The 21,428-nt window shown below is 45.1% G+C and overlaps 1 protein-coding gene across 2 annotated transcripts; it reads left to right on the top strand.

Annotated features, from left to right (window-relative positions):
* The first annotated feature begins 6,798 nt into the window (after nt 1–6,798).
* On the top strand, nt 6,799–9,452 carry LOC109778566 (protein trichome birefringence-like 14). 2 transcript variants are annotated; one of them, XM_020337133.4, is made up of 5 exons: nt 6,799–7,143; nt 7,393–7,606; nt 7,787–7,846; nt 7,933–8,128; nt 8,201–9,452. In XM_020337133.4, exons 2-5 carry the CDS (start codon nt 7,474–7,476, stop codon nt 9,027–9,029), a joined length of 1,218 nt encoding a protein of 405 aa, XP_020192722.1. In that variant the 5' UTR covers nt 6,799–7,143; nt 7,393–7,473; the 3' UTR covers nt 9,030–9,452. The 2 variants fall into 2 exon arrangements, with proteins under 2 accessions (XP_020192722.1, XP_020192720.1); XM_020337131.4 differs by having other exon boundaries at nt 7,721–7,846.
* Nucleotides 9,453–21,428: the final 11,976 nt, after the last annotated feature.

Below are 21,428 nucleotides of genomic sequence, written 5' to 3'. Positions count from 1 at the left end.
GTTATATACATGAGTAGAACACAAAGAGTTGTGGGCGATAATAGTCATACTGCTTACCAGCATGTCATACTTTAATTCGGCGGCATTGTTGGATGAAGCGGCTCAGACCGACATTACGCGTACGCTTACGCGAGACTGGTTCTACCGACGTGCTTCGCACACAGGTGGCTAGTGGGTGTCTGTTTCTCCAACTTTAGTTGAATCGAGTGTGACTACGCCCGGTCCTTGTTTAAGGTTAAACCGCAAACTTGATGAAAAATCGTTGTGGTTTTGATGCGTAGGTAAGAACGGTTCTTGCTAAGCCCGTAGCAGCCACATAAAACTTGCAACAACAAAGTAGAGGACGTCTGAATTGTTTTTGCAGGGCATGTTGTGATGTGATATGGTCAAGACGTGATTATATAAATTTTTGTATGAGATGATCATGTTTTGTAACACTGCCGTCGGCAACTGGCAGGAGCCATATGGTTGTCGCTTTATTGTATGAAATGCAATCGCCATGTAATTGCTTTACTTTATCACTAAGCAGTAGCGATAGTCGTAGAAGCAATAGTTGGCGAGACGACAAAGATGCTTCGATGGAGATCAGTGTGTCAAGCCGGTGACGATGGTGATCATGACGGTGCTTTGCAGATGGAGATCAAAGTCACAAGATGATGATGGCCATATCATATCACTTATATTGATTGCATGTGATGTTTATCCTTTATGCATCTTATTTTGCTTAGTACGACGGTAGCATTATAAGATGATCTCTCACTAAATTTCAAGGTATAAGTGTTCTCCCTGAGTATGCACCGTTGCTACAGTTCATCGTGCCGAGACACCACGTGATGATCGGGTGTGATAAGCTCTACGTTCACATACAACGGGTGCAAGCCAGTTTTGCACACGCAGAATACTCGGGTTAAACTTGACGAGCCTAGCATATGCAGATATGGCCTCGGAACACTGAGACCGAAAGGTCGAGCGTGAATCATATAGTAGATATGATCAACATAGTGATGTCCACCACCATTGAAAACTACTCCATCTCACGTGATGATCGGACATGGTTTAGTTGATATGGATCACGTGATCACTTAGATGATTAGAGGGATGTCTATCTAAGTGGGAGTTCTTAAGTAATATGATTAATTGAACTTTAATTTATCATGAACTTAGTACTTGATAGTATTTTGCATGTCTATGTTGTTGTAGATAAATGGCCCCTGCTGTTGTTCCGTTGAATTTTAATGCATTCCTAGAGAAAGCTAAGTTGAAAGATGTTGGTAGCAATTACACGGACTGGATCCGTAACTTGAGGATTATCCTCATTGCTGCACAGAAGAATTACGTCCTGGAAGCACCGCTAGGTGCCAAACCCGCTGCAGGAGCAACGCCAGATGTTATGAACGTCTGGCAGAGCAAAGCTGATGACTACTCGATAGTTCAGCGTGCCATGCTTTACGGCTTAGAACCAGGACTTCAACGACGTTTTTGAACGTCATGGAGCATATGAGATGTTCCAGGAGTTGAAGTTAATATTCAAGCAAATGCCCGGATTGAGAGATATGAAGTCTCCAATAAGTTCTAAGCTGCAAAATGGAGGAGAATAGTCCTGTCAGTGAGCATATACTCAGAATGTCTGGGTACCACAATCACTTGACTCAGCTGGGAGTTAATCTTCCAGTTGATAGTGTCATGACAGAGTTCTTCAATCACTGCCACCAAGCTACAAAAGCTCCGTGATGAACTATAATATGCAAGGGATGGATAAGACAATTCCCAAGCTCTCCGCGATGCTAAAGGCTGCGGAGGTAGAAATTAAGAAGGAGCATCAAGTGTTGATGGTCAACAAGACCACCAGTTTCAAGAAAAAAGGTAAAGGGAAGAAGGGGAACTTCAAGAAGAACGGCAAGCAAGTTGCTGCTCAAGTGAAGAAGCCCAAGTCTGTACCTAAGCCTGAGACTGAGTGCTTCTACTGCAAAGGGACTGGTCACTGGAAGCGGAACTGCCCCAAGTATTTGGCGGAGAAGAAGGATGGCAAAGTGAAAGGTATATTTGATATACATGTTATTGATGTGTACCTTACTAATGCTCGCAGTAGCGCCTGGGTATTTGATACTGGTTCTGTTGCTAATATTTGCAACTCGAAACACGGGCTATGGATTAAGCAAAGATTGACTAAGGACGTGGTGATGATGCGCGTGGGAAATGGTTCCAAAGTCGATGTGATCGCCGTCGGCACGCTACCTCTACATCTACCTTCAGGATTAGTTTTAGACCTGAATAATTGTTATTTGGTGCCAGCGTTAAGCATGAACATTATATCTGGATCTTGTTTGATGCGAGACGGTTATTCATTTAAATCAGAGAATAATGGTTGTGCTATTTATATGAATAATATCTTTTATGGTCATGCACCCTTGATGAGTGGTCTATTTTTACTAAATCTCGATAGTAGTGATACACATATTCATAGTATTGAAGCCAAAAGATATAAGTTTAATAATGATAGTGCAACTTATTTGTGGCACTGCCATTTGGGTCATATTGGTGTAAAGCGCACGAAGAAACTCCATTCCGATGGGCTTTTGGAATCACTTGATTATGAATCACTTGATGCTTGCGAACCATGCCTCATGGGCAAGATGACTAAAACTCCGTTCTCTGGAACAATGGAGCGAGCAACAGACTTGTTGGAAATAATACATACTGATGTATGCGGTCCGATGAGTGTTGATGCTCGCGGCGGGTATCGTTATTTTCTGACCTTCACCGATGATTTGAGCAGATATGGGTATATCTACTTGATGAAACATAAGTCTGAAACATTTGAAAAGTTCAAAGAATTTCAGAGTGAAGTGGAAAATCATCGTAACAAGAAAATAAAGTTTCTACGATCTGATCGTGGAGGAGAATATTTGAGTTACGAGTTTGGTCTTCATTTGAAACAATGCGGAATAGTTTCGCAACTCACGCCACCCGGAACACCACAGCGTAATGGTGTGTCCGAACGACGTAATCGTACTTTATTAGATATGGTGCGATCTATGATGTCTCTTACTGATTTACCGCTATCGTTTAGGGGTTATGCTTTAGAGACGGTTGCATTCACGTTAAATAGGGCACCATCTAAATCCGTTGAGACGACACCATATGAACTGTGGTTTGACAAGAAACCCAAGTTGTCCTTTCTTAAAGTTTGGATCCTTTCTAGGGAAGGTGTTTCTCTCGAAAGAAGTGAGTGGGAGGAAAGTAGAATTTGATGAGGTAATTGCACCTGCTCCCTTATTGGAAAGTAGTTCATCACAGAAATCAGTTCTTGTGATTCCTACACCAGTAAGTGAGGATGTTAATGATGATGATCATGAAACTTCTGATCAAGTTACTACCAAACCTCGTAGGTCAACCAGAGTAAGATCCGCACCAGAGTGGTACGGTAATCCTGTTCTGGAGGTCATGTTACTTGACCATGACGAACATACGAACTATGAGGAAGCGATGATGAGCCCAGATTCCGCGAAATGGCTTGAGGCCATGAAATCTGAGATGGGATCCATGTATGAGAACAAAGTGTGGACTTTGGTTGACTTGCCCGATGATCGGCAAGCCATAGAGAATAAATGGATCTTCAAGAAGAAGACTAACGCTGACGGTAATATTACTGTCTACAAAGCTCGACTTGTTGCGAAAGGTTTTCGACAAGTTCAAGGAGTTAACTACAATGAGACCTCCTCACCCGTAGCGATGCTTAAGTCCGTCCGAATCATGTTAGCAATTGCCGCATTTTATGATTATGAAATTTGGAAAATGGAAGTCAAAACTGCATTCCTTAATGGATATCTTAAAGAAGAGTTGTATATGATGCAACTAGAAGGTTTTGTCGATCCAAAAGGTGCTAACAAAGTGTGCAAGCTCCAGCGATCCATTTATGGACTGGTGCAAGCCTTTTGGAGTTGGAATATACGCTTTGATAGTGTGATCAAAGCATATGGTTTTATACAGACTTTTGGAAAAGCCTGTATTTACAAGAAAGTGAGTGGGAGCTCTGTAGCATTTCTGATATTATATGTGGATGGCATATTGTTGATCGGAAATGATACTGAATTTCTGAATAGCATAAAAGGATACTTGAATAAGATCTTTTCAATGAAAGAGCTCGGTGAAGCTGCTTATATATTAGGTATCAAGATCTATAGAGATAGATCAAGACGCTTAATTGGACTTTCACAGAGCACATACCTTGATAAAGTTTTGAAGAAGTTCAAAATGGATCAAGCAAAGAAAAGGTTCTTACCTGTGTTACAAGGTGTGAAGTTGAGTCAGACTCAATGCCCGACCACTGCAGAAGATAGAGAGAAAATGAAAGTCATTCCCTATGCTTCAGCCATAGGTTCATCATGTATGCAATGCTGTGTACCAGACCTGATGTGTGCCTTGCTATTAGTTTAGCAGGGAGGTATCAAAGTAATCCAGGAGTGGATCACTGGACAGCGGTCAAGAACATCCTGAAGTACCTGAAAAGGACTAAGGATATGTTTCTCGTTTATGGAGGTGAAAAAGAGCTCGTCGTAAACGGTTACGTCGACGCAAGCTTTGACACTGATCCGAATGACTCTAAGTCACAAACCGGATACGTATTTTTATTGAATGGTGGAGCTCTCAGTTGATGCAGTTCCAAGCAGAGCGTCATGGCGGGATCTACGTGTGAAGCGGAGTACATAGCTGTTTCGGAAGCAGCAAATGAAGGGGTCTGGATGAAGGAGTCATATCCGATTTAGGTGTCATACCTAGTGCATCGGGTCTAATGAAAATCTTTTGTGACAATACTGGTGCAATTGCCTTGGCAAAGGAATCCAGATTTCACAAGATAACCAAGCACATCAAGAGACGCTTCAATTCCATCCGCGATCAAGTCAAGGAGGGAGACATAGAGATTTGCAAAATACATACGGATCTGAATGTTGCAGGCCCGTTGACTAAGCCTCTCTCACGAGCAAAACATGATCAGCACCAAGACTCCATGTGTGTTAGAATTATTACAATGTAATCTAGATTATTGACTCTAGTGCAAGTGGGAGACTGAAGGAAATATGCCATAGAGGCAATAATAAAGTTGTTATTTATATTTCCTTATATCATGATAAATGTTTATTATTCATGCTAGAATTGTATTAACCGGAAACTTAGTACATGTGTGAATACATAGACAAACAGAGTGTCACTAGTATGCCTCTACTTGACTAGCTCGTTAATCAAAGATGATTAAGTTTCCTAGCCATGGACAAGAGTTGTTATTTGATGAACGGGATCACATCATTAGAAAATGATGTGGTTGACTTGACCCATCCGTTAGCTTAACATTATGATCGTTTAGTTTATTGCTATTGCTTTCTTCATAACTTATACATGTTCCTATGACTATGAGATTATGCAACTCCGCAATACCGAGGAACACTTAGTGTGCTATCAAACGTCATAACGTAACTGGGTGATTATAAATATGCTCTACAGGTGTCTCCGGAGGTGTTTGTTGGGTTGGCATAGATCGAGATTAGGATTTGTCACTCCGTGTATCGGAGAGGTATCTCTGGGCCCTCTCGGTAATGCACATCACTATGTTATTCGGATACTGGATGAGTTTCAGGGGTCATCGGATAAATATCGGAGTACCGGGGGGTTATCGGAACCCCCGGGGGAAACTAATGGGCCAACATGGGCCTTGTGAGAGAGAGGAGGGGGCCTTAGGGCTGGCCGCCCCTCCCTTGAGGAGTCCGAATTGGACAAGGAGGGGGGCGGCGCCCCCTCTTTCCCTCCCTCTCTCCCTCTCCTTCCTTCCCCCTCTCTCTTTCCTTGTTGGAGACCTATAGGAATAGGATTCCTAGTAGGAATCCTACTTGGGGCGCGCCCCATGAGGGCCGGCTGGCCTCTCCCTTGCTCTTTATATACGGGGGCAGGGGGCACCCTAAAACACACAAGTTGACAGTTGTCTTAGCCGTGTGCGGTGCCCCCCTCCACAGATTTCCACCTCGGTCATATCGTTGTAGTGCTTAGGCGAAGCCCTGCGTCGGTAACTTCATCAACACCGTCACCACGCCGTCGTGCTGGCGGAACTCTCCCTCGGCCTCAGCTGGATCAAGAGTACGAGGGACGTCACCGAGCTGAACGTGTGCAGATCGCGGAGGTGCCGTGCGTTCGGTACTTGGATCGGTTGGATCGCGAAGACGTTCGACTACATCAACTGCATTACTAAACGCTTTCGCTTTCGGTCTACGAAAGTACGTGGACACACTCTCCCAGCTCGTTGCTATGCATCACTTAGATGGATCTTGCGTGTGCGTAGGTAATTTTTTTGAAATACTACGTTCCACAACATATGCGAGGGCTGGCGGCAGCTTATCAAGCGTGGAGGTGGGATGCGATCGAGAGGAGACGGGAGAACAAAGACCTGATCGATTTCCCGGTCTACAATAGACCCCTGTTGCGCTTGTGCATCTTGTGACAAAGGCGGTGTTGCAAACGAGTGTATGGGTAGGATTGCTACACGTCTCACGATCAAAATCTGATCATACCGCCATGGAGGCGGTTGACACGCGCCCAGTTATCAATCGAACGAAGCCAAGCATTTCCGAAAGAAAAATGTAGTACACACTAAATAAAAAAAGGTATATATAATTAGCCTAAAAATCCCTGTTATAGTCCCACCGTTTCATAATTTGATAACACATTTTTGCAAGCTATATAAAACGTCTTATATTATCACCTTCAAAGAAAAAGTCTTGTATTATGCCCTCGGAGTCAAAATTCATATTTGACGGTTCCGTCTTCAGCATCGGGACCGTCCCATCTCCCGTGCGGCTGGACCGCTGGAGTGCCACCTTTCCCCTTCCCCTCGCTCTCCCGGCCCCCCTCGCCCACCCTGCCGCCGTGCCGTACTTCTCCTCGGCGGCTCCCAGTCCTAATTACCTCCCCGCCCGCGCACGACAGCGGCTCCCAGTAGCCCCCCCTAGCCACCCCCGACGGCGACTCCCACTACCCACCCTACCCACAGACCCATCCCCTTTCCACGCGCGTCGGCCCCCATCGCCGTCCCAGTTCAACCTCACCGCGTCCCCGCCGTCTGCACCCCGTCCACAATTTCGGCCATTGGATTCCGAGGTACGAGCATTCCGCATCCATGATTAGCTAAACCCCACCCACGCGAGAAATTTTTGGGTGCGCCGGCCCGGTGTACACCCGGCACACCATCTAGATCTGCCCGTGTTTGTTACGCGTTCTGGAAGGAACCCGGCCTCAGCTTTTGCGCGTTGCAGCTGGAAGATTGTTTCACGAATTCGATATTTTCCGACAATCATGTATGAACTGTTTTCAGTAGCGGGCCTGACGATCGACTGTTCCCATGTGCAGAGATAATTTTGGTGTGGTCGATCGAGACCGACCTGAGTTTGCTTGGAGCAGCCTGGTGAGGTCTTATGCTGCCTTCTCAGGATGAAAGGCGGTGTTCTGCATAGGCTCCTTGTCAACAAGCTATGCTTGGGCCTTTTATTAGTTCTCCTCGTTGTGCCGATTGTCATTTTGTTGCTGGGCACAACTCCAGAACAGCTGAAAGTTCTCTCCCAAGGTACACCCTCTCAAATATAGTTTTACTGTGCTAGCTGTTACTTTGATTGCCGACTCAGAATCTCTCCATGCTCCTTTGGCTGAATTGTTATCTGTGTCCCCCTTCCCGCATCAGGTTTCCTACAGCAGCCTGAACTGGAACATATTGGAGATAATGTATCAGCTCTAGTTGTGCCTGCAGGTCCAGCTTATAACGACGACACTCACACGAGTATAACCAGACGGAACAAACAGAACAAAGGTTATGATTTTTAACATGTGCATTATGTGTTGGAAGTCTGAAGATTACTTTCTTATGCCTAATAGAGTGCTGTTGTTGCTTCGCAGACTGTAACTATGCAAAGGGAAAGTGGGTAGCAGATGAGAAACGGCCACTCTATTCAGGCAATGAGTGCAAGCAATGGCTGTCGAAAATGTGGGCTTGTCGAATGATGCAACGCACAGATTTCTTCTATGAGAGTTACCGGTGGCAGCCGCACGGCTGTGAGATGCCTGAGTTTTCAGGGCCTAACTTGTTGAGCAGGTATTGTGCTATTTTTAATTGTGCGTCACCTTACATACTGGACTTCTTTCTAACATATTTGAATGCTTACAGGTTGAGGCATAAAACTCTTGCTTTTGTGGGTGATTCCCTCGGGAGACAGCAATTTCAGTCCATCATGTGTATAGCAACTGGTGGTAAATACAGCCCAGATGTTGAAGATGTTGGTTGGAAATATGGCCTTGTCAAAGCTCCAGGTGCTTTAAGACCTGATGGGTGGGCTTATCGATTTCCAGAGACTAACACCACTATCCTTTACTACTGGTCTGCTAGCCTATCTGAATTGGAACCTTTGAACACAACAAATTCAGTGACTAGCTATGCGTTGCATCTTGATCGGCCAGTAACATTCCTGAAGAAGTATTTCCATGGTTTTGATGTTCTAGTACTTAACACAGGTCATCACTGGAACAGAGGGAAATTCAGTGGAAATCATTGGGAATTGTATGCCAATGGGGAGCCTGTAGGGAAAGGTAGACTTGCAGATCTCAACCGTGCAAAGAATCTTACACTGTATAGCATTGCCAGGTGGGTGCATTCAGAACTCGCAAGCCGTCCTCAGATGAAAGCTTTTCTGAGGACAATGTCACCGAGGCATTTTGTAAATGGCGATTGGAACACTGGTGGAAGTTGTGGTAATAGCGTTCCCTTTTCTAATGGAAGTGAGGTCTTGCAGGATCATTCAAGTGACTTGCCTGCAGAGTGTGCTGTAAATGGAACTCAGGTTAAGCTTTTGGATATTACAGCTATCTCACAATTACGAGATGAGGGGCACATCTCAAATCGTACTTTCAGAGCTCCAACAGGCATTCATGATTGCTTGCACTGGTGCCTTCCTGGTATACCAGATATGTGGAATGAGCTTCTCTTTGCACAGATTTAGTACCTGTATACTGCACTTCAGTAAGGGCATTTTCCTCCCAGAGGCCCAAGAATCTATTAATGTTCCTGCTGGTGGTCTGTACAGGGTGAACTGCTTTCTACCAGTGTTATTTGTGAACCATCCATGCGCAGGCGATGTTTTTGGTCATCCATCCATGCGTAGGTGGTTAACGGTGTCAAGATGATAGCATTCTTTCCAGTGTATTTCTCTTCATATTCTTAGCCCCGTTTCAGACCAGATGCGGAATTAGCTGCTACAGAGCCATGTGTAGTGCTCCCCAGGCACGTCAAACCCTTTTCTTTTCTGTAAAATGCCACTATATTTCCAGTTTACAATGTGCAGCATATATTCTGTAAAAATGTTCATACAAGTTGACCAAAGTTTTAGATTATAAATATAAAGTGGAACTTTTGGTTGAGTCTACATCCCCAAACCTCTTATCAGTGTGATTATCCAGTGTAATTGATTTATCTTTCTGCACCGTACTACTTCCTTGATACTACATTTGTTCTCGAATAATCAAATGGCTCAGGCTTGCTCCAATCATGGGTGGCTCGGGGCTGAGAAATACCATATGCAGTGATGTCAGTTTTTCAGGAAAAGGATGAAAAGAACATAGTTATAAGCATTGAACTCAACCAAGCATCAATCTGAAGCTAGTAAGGATTTGGCAAAGCTTCCTTTTCATCATAGCTCGGTTCAGATTGCTAGCTTGTGGGATCAGGTGTGGAACTAGCTGAGTAAAATCGACGTTGAAGCTTTTATTTTTCTTTACTATAAAAATGGTACTCCCTGGATCCATAATATAGCCTTTCTTTTTCTTTACTGTGAAAATGGACAGATTTGCATGTGCATCATATATTTTGTATGTAAGCTCATACAAGTAATACATAGTTTGACCAAAGTGCTATATGATCTTTTATACTGTATAACGTGGATCCTTCTTTTTGTGAAACACGCATAAAAAGTGGAGCTTTTGGTTGATGTTTGTGCACAGTTTTCTTTTACTCCCTGTAGCATTTGAAAGAGTGATTGACTCATACTCCCTCCGTTCTTAAATATAACTCTTTTAGGAGATTCCACTATAGACTACTCCCGTTGTAAAGAAATATAAGAGTGTTTAGATAACTACTTTAGTGATCTAAAAGTTTTTATATTTTTTTACGGAGGAAGTACATACGAAGCAAAATGAGTGAATCTATACTCTAAAACGCGACTATATACATTTGATATAATCTCTGTAGTGGAATCTTTAGAAAGATTTATATTTAGGAATAGAGGGAGTACTAACTTGGAGACACTGAGCCTTGTAACCATCCACAGCGTGATTAGTTTAGCTCTCCGCGTCGCGTCGCTTGCGCTGTAGATCTGTCTCCCCGTTAACCAAATGGTGAGGCTGGCAGTGCTGGCCTGAAAACATCACAATCGGTCATTTTTTACGTGTATGCCAGCCTCATCTGACATATATAGACCTAGAAGGTTTTATATCTAAGGAACAGAGGGAGTAGTGCCAAAAAGCAGTGGCGAAGCTATACTAGAGGAAAGTATCACTATTTTACTTTAATGACCCGTTTTGCTCTCATATCTTGTTGAATTTTCACTGAGCTGGGCGGGCCATAGCACAGTATTGCTTGGCCGTAGCTCCGCCAGTGCAAGAAGCATAGAACGCCACAGTTGGAGCAACTCCAACGCGTCGATCCATTTCGTCCGCGCGTGTCCGTTTGGATCACCGCAGATAAAAAAGTCGGCTCAACGTGCCGACCCAAATGGACGCGCAACCGTTTTTCGTCCGCCTGCCAACCCATTCTCGGCCAAAATTTGAGCCTCATTTGCACCTGCGCGGACACCAAAACGAACGCGCGCCTACTTCTCCCCCTGGTCCGCCAGTCGGTGGCACATCGATCATCATTTCCCTCCACTTTCTCAAAACACTCCCGCCCGCTCGCGCTCCCGGCCATGGACGGCGACGCGCAGACCCTCGATGCCGCCCTCCCCACTGCCGCAAAGCAGGAGGAAACCAACGCCCGAGTCGCTGCAAGAACGAGTGAGGCCTTGATCTACCTAGGGTTGAACCCTGGCCAGCACGGGCTCGTCAGTGCCGCCAAGGCCGCGGCCAGCACGGGCTCGTCGGCATTTCCTCGGATGGTGCTGCCATAGTCGCCGCGCGTGTCTTCCACACAACAAATTCCCGGCTTCTACTTCTATCTGCAAGCCTCCCGCTTTTTTGGGGAATGCTTGCCGAAGGTGAGTGTGGTGGCGCTGTCCACGCCCGCGCTCATGGCCATCGACCTCAACGCCACGCTGGTGGCCGGTTCATCATCCTCCGGAGGGCGCGAGGAAACGGCCGCGGTGAAGGAAATATGCCCTAGAGGCAATAATAAAGTTGTTTATATTTCCTTATATCATGATAAATGTTTATTATTCATGCTAGAATTGTATTAACCGAAAACTTAGTGCATGTGTGAATACATAGACAAACAGAGTGTCACTAGTATGCCTCTACTTGACTAGCTCGTTGAATCAAAGATGGTTAAGTTTCCTAGCCATATACATGAGTTGTCATTTGATTAACGGGATCATATCATTAGAGAATGATGTGATTGACTTGACCCATTCCGTTAGCTTAGCACTTGATCGTTTAGTATGTTGCTATTGCTTTCTTCATGACTTATACATGTTCCTATGACTATGAGATTATACAACTCCCGAATACCGGAGGAACACTTACTGTGTTACCAAACGTCACAACGTAACTGGGTGATTATAAAGGTGCTCTACAGGTGTCTCCGATGGTGTTTGTTGAGTTGGCATAGATTGAGATTAGGATTTGTCACTCCGATTGTCGGAGAGGTATCTCTGGGCCCTCTCGGTAATGCACATCACTATAAGCCTTGCAAACAATGTGACTAATGAGTTAGTTGCGGAATGATGCATTACGGAACGAGTAAAGAGACTTGCCAGTAACGAGATTGAACTAGGTATTGAGATACCAACGATCGAATCTCGGGCAAGTAAACATACCGATGACAAAGGGAACTACATATGTTGTTATGCGGTTTGACCGATAAAGATCTTCGTAGAATATGTGGGAGCCAATATGAACATCCAGGTTCCGCTATTGGTTATTGACCGGAGACATGTCTCGGTCATGTCTACATAGTTCTCGAACCCGTAGGGTCCGCACGCTTAACGTTCGGTGACGATCGGTATTATGAGTTTATGTGTTTTGATGTACCGAAGGTAGTTCAGAGTCCAGGATGTGATCACGGACATGACGAGGAGTCTCAAAATGGTCGAGACATAAAGATTGATATATTGGACGACTATATTCGGACACCGGAAGTGTTCCGGGTGGTTTCGGAGAAAACCAGAGTGCCGGAGGGTTCCCGGAACCCCCCAGGGGAAAGTTGGCCTACATGGGCCATAGGGAAGAGGGGAGGCAGCCCACAAGGGGCAGCCGCGCCCCCTCCCTATAGGGAGTCCGAATTGGACTAGGCCCCTTTCCTTCTCCTCTTCCTCTCCCTTCCTTCTTCCCCCTTCCTCCTAGTTGGACTAGGAAAGGGGGAGTCCTACTCCTACTAGGAGGAGGACTCCTCCCCTCCTTGGCGCGCCCCAAGGGCCGGCCGGCCTCCCCCCTTGCTCCTTTATATACGAGGGCAGGGGGCACCCTAGGACACGACAACAACACAAGTTGATCATTGATCTCTTAGCCGTGTGCGGTGCCCCCTCCACCATAATCCACCTCGGTCATATCGTTGCAGTGCTTAGGCGAAGCCCTGCGCCGGTAGCTTCATCATCACCGTCATCACGCCGTCGTGCTGACGAAGCTCTCCCTCGACACTCAGCTGGATCGAGAGTTCGTGGGACGTCACCGAGCTGAATGTGTGCAGATCGCGGAGGTGCCGTACTTTCGGTACTAGGATCGGTCGGATCGTGAAGACGTACGACTACATCAACCGCGTTGTCATAACGCTTCCGCTTTCGGTCTACGAGGGTACGTGGACAACACTCTCCCCTCTCGTTGCTATGCATCACCATGATCTTGCGTGTGCGTAGGAATTTTTTTGAAATTACTATGTTCCCCAACAGTGGCATCCGAGCCAGGTTTATGCGTAGATGTTATATGCACGAGTAGAACACAAGTGAGTTGTGGGCGATAATAGTCATACTGCTTACCAGCATGTCATACTTTGATTCCGCGGTATTGTTGGATGAAGCGGCCCGGACCGACATTACGCGTACGCTTACGCGAGACTGGTTCTACCGACGTGCTTCGCACACATGTGGCTTGCGGGTGTCAGTTTCTCCAACTTTAGTTGAATCGAGTGTGGCTACGCCCGGTCCTTGTTGAAGATTAATACATCACATACTTGACGAAAACGTTGTGGTTTTGATGCCTAGGTAAGAACGGTTCTTGCTCAGCCCGTAGCAGCCACGTAAAACTTGCAACAACAAAGTAGAGGACGTCTAACTTGTTTTTGCAGGGCATGTTGTGATGTGATATGGTCAAGACATGATGCTAAATTTGAGATGATCATGTTTTGTAACGGAGTTATCGGCAACTGGCAGGAGCCATATGGTTGTCGCTTTATTGTATGAAATGCAATCGCCATGTAATTGCTTTACTTTATCACTAAGCGGTAGCGATAGTCGTAGAAGCAATAGTTGGCGAGACGACAACGATGTTACGATGGAGATCAAGGTGTCGCGCCGGTGATGATGGTGATCATGACGGTGCTTTGGAGATGGAGATCAAAGGCACAAGATGATGATGGCCATATCATATCACTTATATTTTGATTGCATGTGATTTTTATCGTTTATGCATCTTAGTTTGCTTAGTTCAGCGGTAGCATTATAAGATGATCTCTCACCAAATTTTAAGGTATAAGTGTTCTCCCTAAGTATGCACCGTTGCGACAGTTCGTCGTGCCGAGACACCACGTGATGATCGGGTGTGATAAGCTCTACGTTCACATACAACGGGTGCAAGCCAGTTTTGCACACGCGGAATACTCGGGTTAAACTTGACGAGCCTAGCATATGCAGATATGGCCTCGGAACACTGGAGACCGAAAGGTCAAGCGTGAATCATATAGTAGATATGATCAACATAGTGATTTTCATCATTGAAAACTACTCCATCTCATGTGATGATCGGACATGGTTTATTTGATTTGGATCACGTGATCATTTAGATGACTAGATGGATGTCTATCTAAGTGGGAGTTCTTAAGTAATATGATTCATTGAACTTTAATTTATCATGAACTTAGTCCTGATAGTATTTGCATATCTATGTTGTAGATCAATAGCTCGTGATGTAGTTTCACGTTTATTTTTGATACGTTCCTAGAGAAAAATAAGTTGAAAAATGTTAGTAGCAATGATGCGGACTAGCTCCGTGATCTGAGGATTATCCTCATTGCTGCACAGAAGTATTATGTCCTTAATGCACCGCTAGGTGACAGACCTATTGCAGGAGCAGATGCAGACGTTATGAACGTTTGACAATGCTCGGTATGATGACTATTTGATAGTTTAGTGCACCATGCTTTACGGCTTAGATCCGGGACTTAAAAATGTTTTGGACGACATGGAGCATATGAGATGTTCCAAGAGTTGAAATTGGTATTTCATACTCATGCCCGTGTCGAGAGGCATGAGACCTCTGACAGTACTTTGCCTACAAGATGGAGGAGACTAGCTCAAGCAGTGAGCATGTGCCCAGATTGTCTGGGTACTACAATTGTTTGAATCAAGTGGGAGTTAATCTTCCAGATAAGATAGTAATTGACAAAGTTCTCTAGTCACTATCACCAAGTTAGTAGAACTTCATGATGAACTATAATATGCAAGGGATGATGAAAGTAATTCCCGAGCTCTTCGCGATGCTGAAATTGGCGAAGGTAGAAATCAAGAAAGAGCATCAAGTGTTGATGGTTAAAAAGACCACTAGTTTCAAGAAAAGGGCAAAGGGATAGAAAGGGAACTTCAATAAGAATGACAAGCAAGTTGTCACTTCCATGAAGAAGCCCAAAGCTAGACCCAAGCCTAAAACTGAGTGCTTCTACTGCAAAGGAAATTGTCACTGGAAGTGGAACTGCCCTAGATACTTGGCGGATAAGAAGGATGGCAAAGTAAACAAAGGTATATTGGATATACATGTTATTGTTGTGTACTTTACTAGTGTTTATAGCAACCCCTCGGTATTTGATACTGGTTCAGTTGCTAAGAGTAGTAACTCGAAACGGGAGTTGCAAAATAAACAGAGACTAGTTAAGGGCGAGGTGATGATGTGTGTTGGAAGTGATTCCAAGGTTGAAAAGATCACCATCGCACACTCCTTTTACCTTCGGGATTAGTGTTGAACCTAAAATAAATGTTATTTGGTGTTTGCGTTGAGCATAATATGATTGGATCATGTTTATAGCAATACGGTTATTCATCTAAGTCAAAGAATAATTGTTATTCTGTTTACGTGAATAAAACCTTCTGTGGTCATACACCCAAGGTGAATGGTTTATTGAATCTTGATCGTAGTGATACACATATTCATAATATTGAAGCCAAAAGATGCAAAGTTAATAATGATAGTGCAACTTATTTGTGGCACTGCCGTTTAGGTCATATTGGTGTAAAGCAAATGAAGAAAATCCATGCTGATGGGCTTTTGGAATCACTTGATTATGAATCAGTTGATGCTTGCGAACCATGCCTCATGGGCAAGATGACTAAGACTCAGTTCTCCGGAACAATGGAGTGAGCAACAGACTTGTTGGAAATAATACATACTGATGTATGCAGTCCGATGAGTGTTGAGGCTCGCGGCGGGTATCATTATTTTGTGACCTTCACAGATGATTTGAGCAGATATGGGTATATATACTTGATGAAACATAAGTCTGAAACATTTGAAAAGTTCAAAGAATTTCAGAGTGAAGTGGAAAATCATAGTAACAAGAAAATAAAGTTTCTACGATCTGATCGTGGAGGAGAATATTTGAGTTACGAGTTTGGTCTTCATTTGAAACAATGCGGAATAGTTTCGCAACTCACGCCACCCGGAACACCACAACATAATGGTGTGTCCGAACGTCATAACCGTACTTTATTGGATATAGTGCAATCTATGATGTCTCTTACCGATTTACCACTATCGTTTTGGGGCTTATGCATTAGAGACAGCTACATTCACGTTAAATAGGGCACCATCTAAATCCGTTGAGATGACACGGTATGAACTATGGTTTGGCAAGAAACCTAAGCTGTCGTTTCTTAAAGTTTGGGGCTGCGATGCTTATGTGAAAAAGCTTTAACCTGATAAGCTCGAACCCAAATCGGAGAAATGTGTCTTCATAGGATACCCAAAGGAGACTATTGGGTACACCTTCTATTATAGATCCGAAGGCAAGACATTCATTGCTAAGAATGGATCCTTTCTAGAGAAGGAGTTTCTCTCGAAAGAAGTGAGTGGGAGGAAAGTAGAACTTGATGAAGTAACTGTACCTGCTCCCTTATTGGAAAGTAGTTCATCACAGAAATATGTTCCTGTGACTCCTACACCAATTAGTGAGGAAGCTAATGATGATGATCATGTAACTTCAGATCAAGTTACTACCGAACCTCGTAGGCCAACCAGAGTAAGATCCGCACTAGAGTGGTACGGTAATCCTGTTCTGGAGGTCATGTTACTTGACCATGACGAACCTACGAACTATGAGGAAGCGATGATGAGCCTAGATTCCGCAAAATGGCTTGAGGCCATGAAATCTGAGATGGGATCCATGTATGAGAACAAAGTGTGGACTTTGATTGACTTGCCCGATGATCGGCAAGCCATTGAGATTAAATGGATCTTCAAGAGGAAGACGGACGCTGATAGTAGTGTTACTATCTACAAAGCTAGAATTGTCGCAAAAGGATTTTCGACAAGTTCAAGGTGTTGACTACGATGAGAGTTTCTCACTCGTATCTATGCTTAAAGTCTGTCTGAATCATGTTATCAATTGCCGCATTTTATGAAATTTGGCAAATGGATGTCAAAACTGCATTCCTTAATGGATTTCTTAAAGAAGAATTGTATATGATGCAATCAGAAGGTTTTGTCAATCCAAAAGATGCTAACAAAGTGTGTAAGCACCAGTGATCCATTTATGGACTGGTGCAAGCATCTCGGAGTTGGAATGTACGCTTTGATAGTGTGATCAAAGCATATAGTTTTATACATACTTGCGGTGAAGCCTGTATTTACTAGAGAGTGAGTGGGAGCACTACAGCCTTTCTAATAAGTATATGTGAATGACATATTGCTGATCGAAAATGATGTAGAATTTTCTGGAAAGCATAAAGGAGTGTTTGAAATGAGTTTTTTCAAAGAAAGACCTCGGTGAAGCTGCTTACATATTGAGCACCAAAGATCTATAGAGATAGGTCAAGACGCTTGATAAGTTTTTTTTCAGTGAGTACATACCTTGACAAGTTTTTGAAGTAAGTTCAAAATGGAACAGTCAAAGAAGGAGTTCTTGCCTGTATTGCAAAGTGTGAAGTTGAGTAAGACTCAAAGCCCGACCACAGCAGAAGATAGAGAGAGAATGAAAGTCATTCCCTATGCCTCAGCCATAGGTTCTATAAAACATGCCATGCTATGTACCAGACCTATTGTATATATACCCTGCCCTAAGTTTGGCAAAGGAGTACAATAGTGATCTAGGAGTAGATCACTGGACATCGGTCAAAATTATCCTTATAAGACTAAGTAAATATTCCCGGTTATGGAGATGATAAAGAGTTCGTCGTAAAAAGTTACGTTGATGCAAGCTTTGACACCGATCTGGATGACTCTAAGTCACAATCTGGATACATATTGACAGTGGGAGCAAATTAGCTAGAGTAGCTCCGTGCAGAGCATTGTAGACATAGAAATTTGCAAAATACATACGCATCTGAATGTGGCAGACCCGTTGACTAAACTTCTCTCACAAGCAAAACATGATCACACCTTAGTACTCTTTGGGTGTTAATCACATGGCGATGTGAAATAGATCACTCACTCTAGTAAACCCTTTGGGTGTTGGTCACATAGCGATGTGAACTATGGGTGTTAATCACATGGTGATGTGAACTATTGATGTTAAATCACATGGTGATGTGAACTAGATTATTGACTCTAGTGCAAGTGGGAGACTGAAGGAAATATGCCCTAGAGGCAATAATAAAGTTGTTTATATTTCCTTATATCATGATAAATGTTTATTATTCATGCTAGAATTCTGTTAACCGGAAACTTAGTACATGTGTGAATACATAGACAAACAGAGTGTCACTAGTATGCCTCTACTTGACTAGCTCGTTGAATCAAAGATGGTTAAGTTTCCTAGCCATAGACATGAGTTGTCATTTGATTAACGGGATCACATCATTAGAGAATGATGTGATTGACTTGACCCATTCCGTTAGCCTAGCACTTGATCGTTTAGTATGTTGCTATTGCTTTCTTCATGACTTATACATGTTCCTATGACTATGAGATTATGCAACTCCCGAATACCGGAGGAACACTTACTGTGCTACCAAACGTCACAACGTAACTGGGTGATTATACAGGTGCTCTACAGGTGTCTCCGATGGTGTTTGTTGAGTTGGCATAGATCGAGATTAGGATTTGTCACTCCGATTGTCGGAGAGGTATCTCTGGGCCCTCTCGGTAATGCACATCACTATAAGCCTTGCAAGCAATGTGACTAATGAGTTAGTTGCGGAATGATGCATTACGGAACGAGTAAAGAGACTTGCCAGTAACGAGATTGAACTAGGTATTGAGATACCGACGATCGAATCTCGGGCAAGTAAACATACCGATGACAAAGGGAACTATGTATGTTGTTATGCGGTTTGACCGATAAAGATCTTCGTAGAATATGTGGGAGCCAATATGAACATCCAGGTTCCGCTAATGGTTATTGATCGGAGACATGTCTCGGTCATGTCTACATAGTTCTCGAACTCGTAGGGTCCGCACGCTTAACGTTCGGTGACGATCAATATTATGAGTTTATGTGTTTTGATGTACCGAAGGTAGTTCGGAGTCCCGGATGTGATCAGGACATGACGAGGAGTCTTGAAATGGTTGAGACATAAAGATTGATATATTGGACGACTGTATTCGGACACCGGAAGTGTTCCGAGTGGTTTCAGAGAAAACCGGAGTGCCGGAGGGTTACCGGAACCCCCCGGGGAAAGTTGGGCCTACATGGGCCATAGAGAAGACGGGAGGCAGCCCACAAGGGGCATCCGCGCCCCCTCCCTATGGGGAGTCCGAATTAGACTAGGGAGCCCCACCTTTCCTTCTCCTCTTCCTTTACCTTCCTTCTTCCCCCTTCCTCCTAGTTGGACTAGGAAAGGGGGAGTCCTACTCCTACTAGGAGGAGGACTCCTCCCCTCCTTGGCGCGCCCAAGGGCCGGCCGGCCTCCCCCTTGCTCCTTTATATACGGGGGCAGGGGGGCACCCTAGGACACGACAACAACACAAGTTGATCATTAATCTCTTAGCCGTGTGTGGTGCCCCCCTCCACCATAATCCACGTCGGTCATATCGTTGCAGTGCTTAGGCGAAGCCCTGCGCCGGTAGCTTCATCATCACCGTCATCACGCCGTCATGCCGACGAAGCTGTCCCTCGACACTCAGCTGGATTGAGAGTTCGTGGGACGTCACCGAGCTGAACGTGTGCAGATCGTGGAAGTGCCGTACTTTCGGTACTAGGTGCCGTACTTTCGGTACTAGGATCGGTCGGATCGTGAAGATGTATGACTACATCAACCGCGTTGTCATAACGCTTCCGCTTTTGGTCTACGAGGGTACGTGGACAACACTCTCCCCTCTCGTTGCTATGCATCACCATGATCTTGCGTGTGCGTAGGATTTTTTTTTGAAATTACTACGTTCCCCAACACGCGGGAGATGCCAGCCGACATGCTCCTCGGCGGACGCAACCTGTTCGACACAATGTTGGAGGCCGACGACGATGAAACAACCAACCTTTCATCATCGAGAACATCATCTTCGAAGGCGGCCTTTACCTCCACTAGCGGTGCTGCCGCGGCTACCTACGATCCCGAGGTGACCCAAAGCCAAGATGGCCGAGCGCCATTCATGCCGTCGACCTATGATCAGGCTGGCATGGACGGCATGTTCATGCAAGATCGGGTCAGCATGGGCAGATTCACGCTCAACCACGAGTTCCTGGAGGACTACGACCTCGAGGAAGAGGATGAAATGGACATCGACGGGGAGCCTTTGTTCGAGGACAAGCTCGTCAACCAAGTCGGCGCGAAGCCAAAGCACAAAAGCAAACGGACGAAGGCATACACGTCGTCCAAGGACAAGCTCCTTTTTGTGAGTTTTGGAGGGACATTGGGCAAGACCCCAAGGTCAGCGCTGAACAAAAGGCATCAACCTTTTGGATTCGTGTTCATGTGAGTACCATGAAAGCAAGAAGTTTGCACCGTACGAAATGCAAAGCAAGCGTGAGAGGGTGTCCCTCTCGAAGCGATGGAGGGTGATATAACATGAGTGCAACAAGTTTTGTGCCACCCTTGAGACCATCAAGGCACGCCCGTTGAGCGGCATCGGCATGCAAGATACGGTATACATGTGCCCCTCTTCGTATCCATTTCCGTTTATGCTTGCATGTCCATTTGCCCATATGCGTGCATGCTATTCATTTGTAGGCATTCCAAGCTTTGGGGGCATTCAAGGCTCAACATGAGGGCAAGTCCTTCAACTTCTCTCATTGTTGGATGGTCATCAGGGGGGAGGAGAAGTTCAAGGCGCAATATGCTGCCATCATGGCGCGGGGGGGGGGGGGGGGGGGAGGAAGTCGTGGAGGAGCTTGGGCAGGGCAAAAAGCCACGGTCGCGGGGGAATGCCAACTCCAAGAAGGAGGACAAGCGCGATGCGGCCTCGATTGCCTTGCTTGCAACCTTGAAGGGCATGCTGAGCAAGGACACAAGAGAGGAGAAGTGCCGGCAAGACAAGGAAGAGAAAATGAACGCCTTCATGGAGATCCAAAGGAGGAGGCTTGACCTCGAGGCGGAGAAGCAAGCCCAGATGCTTGCGATGGAAGCCGAGAAGCAAGCCAAGATGCTCGAGATCGAGGCTGCCAAATGTCAAGAGCAAGACAAAAGAAGTGGCGCTCGCTAGCATGACGACAAGGGTGAAGATCATGAAGGTGGACCTGAACACCATGTCGCCGAGGAAGAGGCCATGGTTCGAGAAGATGCAGCCCGACATGTTCAAATTCGGCGACAAGTGATCTATGGCGGAGAGCGCCATCCTTTTTTTGTATGCCGGCAAGTGTGCTGGCATGACCATGGCCGAGAATGGCGTGGTCGAATTTC

This window comes from Aegilops tauschii, chromosome 5 (genome assembly GCF_002575655.3).
Source record: "Aegilops tauschii subsp. strangulata cultivar AL8/78 chromosome 5, Aet v6.0, whole genome shotgun sequence".
NCBI classification, from domain to species: domain Eukaryota; kingdom Viridiplantae; phylum Streptophyta; class Magnoliopsida; order Poales; family Poaceae; genus Aegilops; species Aegilops tauschii.
Note: the sequence above shows the minus strand (reverse complement) of the source record. Positions and strands in the feature narration are given on the sequence as shown.

Bases quoted from the DNA above. Each gene is read 5' to 3' on its own strand.
- LOC109778566 (XM_020337131.4), top strand. From the start codon at position 7,474: ATGAAAGGCGGTGTTCTGCATAGGCTCCTTGTCAACAAGCTATGCTTG. The intron at 7,607-7,720 runs GTACACCCTCTC...TTCCCGCATCAG, and splicing joins GCTGAAAGTTCTCTCCCAAG to GTTTCCTACAGCAGCCTGAA. The intron at 8,129-8,200 runs GTATTGTGCTAT...GAATGCTTACAG, and splicing joins GGGCCTAACTTGTTGAGCAG to GTTGAGGCATAAAACTCTTG.